The 9,258-nt window shown below is 35.7% G+C and overlaps 1 protein-coding gene across 1 annotated transcript; it reads right to left on the bottom strand.

The window, feature by feature from the left end:
- Positions 1-754: 754 nt before the first annotated feature.
- LOC128217059 (WASH complex subunit 1-like) lies at positions 755-8,120 on the bottom strand. The gene is made up of 5 exons (XM_052923905.1): positions 8,001-8,120; positions 4,907-5,450; positions 3,752-3,963; positions 2,647-2,811; positions 755-2,030 (listed from the first exon to the last, which is right to left on the bottom strand). The coding sequence occupies exons 2-5, from the start codon at positions 5,431-5,433 to the stop codon at positions 1,501-1,503; spliced, it is 1,434 nt and encodes a 477-aa protein (XP_052779865.1). The 5' UTR covers positions 5,434-5,450; positions 8,001-8,120; the 3' UTR covers positions 755-1,500.
- Positions 8,121-9,258: the final 1,138 nt, after the last annotated feature.

Here is a 9,258-nt window from a genome sequence, read left to right as displayed (position 1 = left end):
CAATAACCCTACCAAGTGTGTGGCCTAAATAATCAAACAACTTTGGTAAAATGAGATAAAACTAATTAATTCTAATTAAGGTCACCAAAACCTTGGCCTTTGATATTCTGACCTTGAAACCAAAACGGGTCATTAACTGGTCATAATTAGTAATACCAATCCCTGTAGGTTCAAGCATCTTGGATTTGTTTAGAAGCATAAACTGCACTTAGTAAAGGTCATCGCAACCTCAACCTTTGACCTTTTGATCTCTAAAGCAAGAGTGATCAGCTAGTGATCATGATTAATAGTCATACAATGTTAAAGGCCTGTAGGGTCAAGTCAAGGTCACCACAATTATTTATCTAGACCTCAACATTGATAGGGTCATCCACTAACCTATGTTGATACAAAAAATTTGAGAACTCTAAAACAAGTATGATTGGAAAAGGGTTTTTCCCCTAGTGGTCACTGTGACCATGACATACTGACCTCTAATGAAGAAGCCATAACCGATGTATGTACAAACTTTGAACACTAATGGTGTAGTCTTTCATAAATGGTTGGAATTGAGTGTTAGGCCGTTGCCACTAATGACGGATAAGGTGATCCCTATGTATTGGTCGTGTCACAGGCAACAGAAAAAAAATATGCCCAGTTTAAAAAAATAAGCAAAATAATTGATTACTAATATTCTTTAATCTTTGCAACAATTATGTATAATGGTCATGTAATCAAATTTTTAACAATAATTTCTTAATATTTTTTATATATATATATATATACAATAAAGTCAATGAACATTATTAATTAATTGTTGTTCATATTCATTATGTTGGTCTAATAATTTCCATAACAATTAACAGAATTTCATAAGTACTATATACTGTTGTTTTTTTCCATTAAATAAAACAAAAAATTTAACATATTTTCAACATGGTTTTAAGAGAGGTGAGATAATCTGAAATGTAAGTATTTTGATCACAATATTGCACTTAGAAGCACACTCAATTTAATTTGAAATGATTAAATCATTCTCAAAACTTATTTTCAGCATTTTGACAAGCACACCTCTAATTCCTTCTCATACTATCAAAAATCTGCTTGAAATGGTCCCAATTTTTTTATGACTTTGAAATCGCCCCAAAATATCCCCCAATTTTCATTGATTTGTAAAAATCCTCGCATTCTAATCCCAGCATTCATTATTTTCAAACCAACCCTCACATCCAAATTCAACACTCATTATTTCGAAACCACCCTTCACATTCTAATCCCAATTTTCCTTTTGAAACCACCCCTCATATTCTTATCCCAGAATTAAACTATTTTGAAACCACTCCTCATATTCTTATCGCAGAATTAAACCATTTTGAAACCACCCCTCATATTGTTATCCCAGCATTATACCATTTAATTTTGAACCCACCCCTCATATTCTCATCCAAGCAGAATATCGTTTTGAAACCACCCCTCATTGCTATCCAAGCATTATACCATTTTGAAACCACCCCTTACATTCTATTCCCAATCTTCCTCTTCATCCACAACTTTGCTCTCCTCCACTGTCTCCATCTTCGGTGGAGGAGGAATCATAGAAGAAATCTTATCCATTGCCGAATGAGCTCCACCTGAACTCTCACTTTTCTCGGAACTATCCGCTCCCCCTTTCTTATCACCGGAAATTCCTCTACGGCGCATCGTCAATTTTGAAAACAAATCAGACATCAAGTCACCACCACCACTGCTTACTGCTGAGCTACCAGCACTTTTTTCTTCCTTCCTCTTTTTCTTCACTTCATCTTTTTTCTCTTTAGCATTCTTAAGCTTGGCTTGACCGGCGCCGCCTGCTTTACGAATGGCGTCCATCAAGCTGGATCTACCACCATCCCCGCCAGAAACTTCCTTGGGTATGTCCGCCGGTGGTGGGGGAGGGGGCCCAGCTGCAGGTGGGGGAGGAGGGGGTGGCGCACCTCCGTCCCCTGGGGGTGGCGGTGGTGGTGGGCCTGGAGGGGGTGGTGGTGGAGGAGGTGGCTCAGAAGGTGGAGGACCTAGAAAGATAGAAAACATAGTACACTCTTCAAGACTAAGGTCCATCTTTAATAAACAGAAATTATCTATATATATGTTAGTTAGTACGTAATCAAATAAGGGGAAATACCTGGCGCAGGAAACTATATTCAGGTGAGAGCGAACTACACCTGGTAATGTATATGTATCATGTCCACAACCAATTAACATTGACCGTGTTATGGGAAATGTTTCATTTATTTATTGAACTTAAAAATTAGAGACCATGTGGGTACAATATAAAGATAAGTGATGCAATATGGAAAAATATGGTGTCAGCTTGTAACCAGTCCTGGACCAATAGCATTGCGTCAATTATTTTGGAAGCATGATATACACTTAAATCTTTATTTCTGGAATGTAATATAATCTAGTTGTATGTTATTTTTTTTATTTTGTACAAGGAAAAGTTTACTTTAACAAAACATAATCAAAACGTATACTGAACATACATGCATTTGTAAATAGCATGTATCCCCGATCTTATTAATTTTGATTAACAATGAAAAGAAAATTGAGAGCCTTTCAGTAAAGGCAATGCATTAATTCACATCTTTTTGTCTGTCTTTCGGATAAAATACAAAGCCAAACACTTACCTGCAGGTGGTGGGGGTGGGGCAGTCCCTCCCCCTGTTGTTGGCCCTGGGGGCACGGTCTCCCCCTCAGGCACAACGGAGGGTAGTTCAGGCATGTTACCGCCCATCACCGAGGGTGCTATCGAGTCGCCCAGTTCTGCGCTGTACATTACATCATCAGCGACTCCTGTTAAATAGATTTTAAAAGGGTTTTTACAAAAATATATGGAAAATCGAGATTAACAATCTACAACTGTTTGTCTATAGCTGGTTCCAGCAGCGAAAAGGAAATGCACCATTTTTCAACTGGGGCATCCACTTGGATAACAGGGTTAGACTTTTGTGGGGAAATGAAACAAATTTAAATTATTTACATACTAAAATCTGCAGAATTTGTAAAATGATTTATACAATAATTTATATACAAATCTTTTATTTGATCGATATATATAAATTACATTAAAAATTCCTTGACTATTCATCTCGGCTGAGCAATTTCATGACCAAGGGCTCGAGGAAAGGCCGACAAAACTCCTTTTATCTTTCAGAGCTATAGATAACTTTCTACTTGCAGTGTATTGTATGCCCTTCTGTAATTTCATAAAGTGTAATGAACACCTTGGTTTCATTCAATTAAGTGTAATGCTGATTGTTAAAGTCTACTGGCACATTAAAGTGAAAACATCCTTACATATTAAGCATACCAGGGAAACAATTGGCAGTACTTAATTGATTAATAATGCCAGACTTTGCATTATAAAGCTCAATGCTTATCAAGGGAAATCACTGCATATGGTTTAGCCAGTTTAGCAGTATCTTTGAATTGGTCAAAACATTTGTTCCCCAAATGGTTGTAAATTGATTGATGTAGCGGTATACTTTTATATAATTTCATATTCATTCTGCTACAAATAGATGCTTGATTTTATATCGTAATTGGCACATATTAAATCCTATTTAGTATTTACGCCACTTACAACCCTTATGAGAACCGGGTAGCTCTGATCTTTATATGTAGTTATATTATGGACATCTTGTGTTTAACCCTACGAAACACAGTCCACTGATTTATAGAAATTGATAGGTGTGACACCAATGCATAAATTATTCTAACTCTAAATTCGTACCTAGCAGATTCGGCAAAGCCACAGGCACATCCAACTCTGGTACTTCCCCGATGCCTGGTACGTAAAAATAGTTATCTGCCTGAAGACGCTGTAGTTCTTCATTAGTTTTTATGGTGTTTGGCGCTTCTGCCATCATGGAACCTTCTTCTTCCAACGCTGTACGGGTCTTGGTGACAACACCCAGTGGGTCCAACATGACATATTTCTTGTATCTGGAGAAACAAGTAGTATTTTATTAAAATATTGATAATCTATTTTGAAATATAAAAACCTATAATCATAATCATGTTAAACATCTCTAGAAAGTGAAAAAAGAAAAGTAACCAAGGGCAATAACTGAATATAGCTGTATAATGTAGCTGAAATAATTATGGTTCCTGTACACTGCACTTGCTCTCATTATGTTTAAACATTGTATGGAGTCTACTTAAATTCCATCCTGTAGTTTTCAAGTTATGCTTCGAACAAGCAAAATTGCAACCAACAGACCAACCATAGGGTGACTCCAATATATACCACCTTCAAGCTATATAACTATATGAGAACTTTTTTTAACCATTTTACTTGCAGCAATATTTAACAAGGGACACACACCAACACTTATCTGTATTTTTTTCTGGCAAACAAGGGACATAGCTCCACAATTATTAATGCTAGAGTTAATGACCTTGTTAAACAGTTATGCGCATAATGTTACTAGTATGAGCATTATAATTGTTGGTTTTATTGAGGTATTCAATGAAAAATAATTGGAATTATTTTTACCGCCTGTGCCTTGTAAATTGTGAAAAAAGTCAACTTTGGGGAAAATACAAGATCAGGTCAAAACAGCTAATTTAATGGCAAATATACATTTTTTAACTTTTTTATGCATACATTATGCTGTGAAACAGTAAGTTTTGTCCAGATTTTGTTTATATTTCAAGAAATTGATTGCTTTCTTATTCATTAACGTAATCTGCATTTATCAAATTGGGGAAAAAAAAATATAATTTTGGGAAAAAATAGATAGTTTATCGCAAGGGGAAACAGCCATTAGAAGGCAGTAAATTGCACCAAAAAAAAATCAGTGAGTATTGCCGACAATGCTATTAAAAATAAATATTTTCTTTAAAAAAACAACAGACAAGCTTAATTTAGTACTAAATATCTTACGGATTCTCTGAAGTGTTAAACAGCAGGAGGGAACTGACAGATGGAATTTTCTTCGGAAGACCTCCCAATCCCTCTCCCTTGTTCCCATCACCTTTCTTTCTCCTCCCGCTTTTTACATGGTAATACTGCAGCTTTCCTTTGAGTAGAGTATCATCCATTGGCCTATGTTTAGCTTGCACATGATAATTTGGTCTCTTTGGTTCCTTCAGACTCCTGTCAGGTTCAAATACAGTTCCATAAAATTCAGTTGCATTTTGGGAAGGATATTTCGCAGAAGCAAACACCTTGGTTGCTTTGTTACTTCCCTTGATTTTATCGATCTTAGCCTGCGCTAGATTGACTCTGTCATTAATTTTTCGAAGTTGATCACTATTACTGGCAACTCGAGTGTGAATTCTGTTAAATATTTCATTGGCGATCTTGTCCAGGTACTCTAATGAATCCACAACTTGGTTAATTGTCTCATCTTGCCTGAGATCATCCGCTATTCCCGGCGCATTAAAAGGTTGACTGCTCATGGTAGGCATTTGGAAATGTCTTCAGACTGAAAAAAACAACATCAGCCAGAAATAAACAAGCAGAAAAACTGCTGTTTGTTTAACTGTTGAGCATTCACAACCCCAAAACATATATATTTTACTCACAGAATTTGGCCTCAAAATTCACAAACCATTTTCTTTTTAAATCTTTACAACTACAATAGATTATGTTTAAAAACAATCTTGCTTAAACCCAAGAGCTGAAAATGGGCTTCATTGTATTAAGTCGCTTATTTCAAAATTCAAAGGACCCTGGCCTTATTCACAAAAGAACACTGACCATCCATGTGCTTTATGAATGAAGAGTTTGAAAGAGAAACGGATAAAAACTTTAAAAAAAATAAAATTAAAAAATCATCTTGCTGAAGCCTCAGTCCCATAAGGCACGTCTGACATCATCTTTGTGCACAGTTGTGACATGATTGTGGTGTCCATTTGCAAAATAAGAGGTCCTGAATTCAATGCCTAGCTACATTTAAGACATCCATCTTCCTTTAAATGTCAAACCCTTCTTGGGGATGTAAACAACATATATAGACATTTGCTAAAGTTACAGCAGTGTTGATGCGATACAAGGAGATTCTGGTGTGCTTCCCTAGCTCTTTTCATGATTATTCTTTGGATTTTATACTTGGTTGGAGTAAGCACTGATACTTTGGAGAACAAAAAAAATAAAGAAAGAAAATGAATATATTTTTTAGCAGTAAAACCAGCAACAAACATTTATTTTTTATTTTTTCATTTTTCTAGGCCTTAGATACTTGTTGAAATTGCCCAATAACATTCTCTCATGCCTAGCCTTGGCAAGGGTGCTTCTTGTTCCATTTTTGACATCATCAGATACAGCTGTGGATTTAGCCACAATAATGCGCGAATAGGGGACTTTTTTAACATTTGGATATTCATTTTGTTCCCTAAACGCCACAAGTCAACTGAGCAGTACAAATGTAAAATATATTCTTCAACTATTACTCCACAATACTTAACACTTCACTGTTAAATTAACACACAAAAGTTTCACTTTAATTATTTTAGCCAATACCTTTTACTTACTACACTTAAGTGTTTTATGAAACACAAATAATTAGTTTAATTTAGATCAATTTCTGTCAATAAAGCATCGCCATTTTGAAACTATCTAGCAGGTCCATTATCTTTTTGCTCAATATACTTAGCGCTGGGATCTGTCATTCTTGGCTAGGAAAACAAGTGGGATATGGACACGTAGAGTCGCCAAATCAAATATCGTCAAAGACTCGGTTGTTTATATATGGACTACTGTGGATTGAACATGCATCCCTCTTAGACACCTCAACTACATAAAGCAGTGGCGGTTCTACCGGGGGGGGGGGGGCACATAGGGCCCGTGCCCCCCCAGCGGGCCGGCAAGTAATTTTTTTGTGGGCACATCTTTATTGATTTAACTGTACAAATAAGTTGTTTTGTCACAATTTAAATTTTATATCAGCATTTGAGCAAATAAAAAACCTGATAATCGAGTATAATATAGTATACGAAACGAAAAAAGTTTTTTGAAAAATGTCATCAGGGCCCGAACATTCGATAAAAAAAAATCGGCGCCGCATTTTACACAGACAGCTGATCAAAAGTAGACAAATATGGCTGCAGTTATACACCTAAGTTTACTGTTTTCAGAATAAATCATATACCAGAAATATAAGTTGTTTTAAACTGTTAACATGTGCACATTATATGTTCATTATTGCTTTTAATAATGTCATTGTGTGCCAACAAGATATGTGTGTGCATGATGTGCATTTAACAAAAGTTTAAATTCAAAACGTTGCCGCTTTGAAACTTCCCATTTCGGGCTTTATTATTGTCTAGATCTCTGAATTATGCCAGAGCCTTTGTAAATTAATACATAATAATTTATTTGAAACCCTTTTTGGAATTTGTTGTCATGTTGTTTTTATTTCAGTTAACTTAAGTTTATAACAATGACATCCGAAGTACCTACAGTATCATTGAGTGCAATCAATATACTGTAGTGTAGGTTAATATAGCACTAATTCTAAAGCACAAATATGTGTGTCTCAGGAGAACGAGTGGTTAACGATTTAGCCTGTTAATCCGTCGACCCTGGTTTGATTCCCCAAAACGGCTAGATATCTTTGGGTTTTTTTGAGAGGTTTATCTCATTAAATGATATCTTTTTAATTCAATTTATCTGCCAAACATTATTGACAGTGAAGACAAATGTTAACTCCATGTCATTAAATGATTAAAATAATGCATTCAAAAAAAGTTTGATATGTTTATAATTAGTTGTGCCCCTCCCCATTTAGAAAGTCCTGGACCCGCCGCTGTAAAGGTCAGTGCATACTGCACCGCAGTCACAAATCAACAATAACAATGCTGCTTAAAGATGAAAATGTCACATGTATACAACCTTACTTCCAATATTTTTATTTCAGTGATTTTGTAAACATGTCATGTGACACTTATTTTTGCTCATTTTCCCTGTGACAACTGATTTCAAAGATGAACATGTGCTAATAATACATATTTTATTTGAAAAACATCGTAATTACCTTGGCTAAATGACATTTTACGCAATGCATTCATCAAACAGTAAATAACTCAAAGAAATCATAAATATATCAATTTCAGGAAGTCAGAATTTCCACCCCACTGTGTACACAAGATTTGATGACGAATCCGAAATGTTATGCCTCACTATTTGATAAAGGTTATTGTCCACTAATTTATATACAATTCCCTTTTATTCTTATTATTATTAAATACACGGGGGTTTTCATAATATGTGAACAAATGTTGTTGTTTTTTCTTTTGTGTTAAAATACGGACAGACAAACCTGAGATTTTCTTGCCAAACTCCAAACAGGCATGTGCGTTCACAGTGCCGTAGCCAGAGGCAAATTTTAACCGAGGGAGCAGCCTCGGTGTGCCTCAGTGTGGCTACGGCGCTGCATTCGTCAAGATTCACTTTTGTCAGGATTTTCAAGGCCTAAATAATGTAGGGCAAAGTCCTTTTCACTGGGTCATTTTAGACTGGTACCTACATTACTTTTCCTACAATTATAAGAGAAAGAGGGTACCAGCTAGTCTAGGTCCTTGACTTGTCCACCCTCATCCAAATAAACTTGTGACTTTTAGAACAATTTCATCTGGTGAAATTTAATGGTATTGATTTCTACATCATGCTTTAAGAGGATGTGATTGACATAGCAGCTGAAGGGCCAAAACCATTCTGGCGTTCAGGGATTTGGTGCGCTAAAGACCCCAATGGGGGTCAAAGGGGGTGAAACACCCTTTTTGATGGCTCTCCTGACTTCAGACGTGAAGCAAACTGGAGTGTTAATACTACCAACAAATATAGTTACAACCCTAGATATTTTTTATTCGCAGAAATCAGCGAATCCGCAAACAAATCACCATCCCTGTTCATATATCACATTTTGGTAATCAAGGTATAAATGTTAATTTACTAGAATGGATTGGATTCCTCTGTATGTTCAGAGATATATACTCCACCATATGCATCAGTCGCTATAATAATCTCTGTACAGAAACATATCTGTTGGTATACTTCATTAAAAACCCAAAACATGGTGTCAGAAGTGTTACTTTGGATGTATATAAAAGAATTTATGGAATTGTAAAAAATATCTATATTAATTCTTTGATCGAATCGGACTTACTTTAACAAGGTATCGATAGGACAATTTAGCATCATGGACTAAACAGGTGTAACACAACCCATTATGGAATGGGACAGTTCGAATCTTCCAGAGGCGTGGAAAAGATTTGAACATGTTCATTTAATTA

This window comes from Mya arenaria, chromosome 14 (assembly GCF_026914265.1).
Source record: "Mya arenaria isolate MELC-2E11 chromosome 14, ASM2691426v1".
NCBI lineage: Eukaryota > Metazoa > Mollusca > Bivalvia > Myida > Myidae > Mya > Mya arenaria.
The sequence above is the reverse complement of the archived record's forward strand: the minus strand, read 5'-3'. Positions and strand labels throughout refer to the sequence as shown.

Coding starts and splice junctions, on each gene's coding strand:
- LOC128217059 (XM_052923905.1), bottom strand. CDS start 5,433: ATGCCTACCATGAGCAGTCAACCTTTTAATGCGCCGGGAATAGCGGAT. Junction 3,964..4,906: donor TTTAACACTTCAGAGAATCC/GTAAGATATTTA, acceptor TTGTTTCTCCAG/ATACAAGAAATATGTCATGT. Junction 2,031..2,646: donor CCCACCCCCACCACCTGCAG/GTAAGTGTTTGG, acceptor CTATCTTTCTAG/GTCCTCCACCTTCTGAGCCA.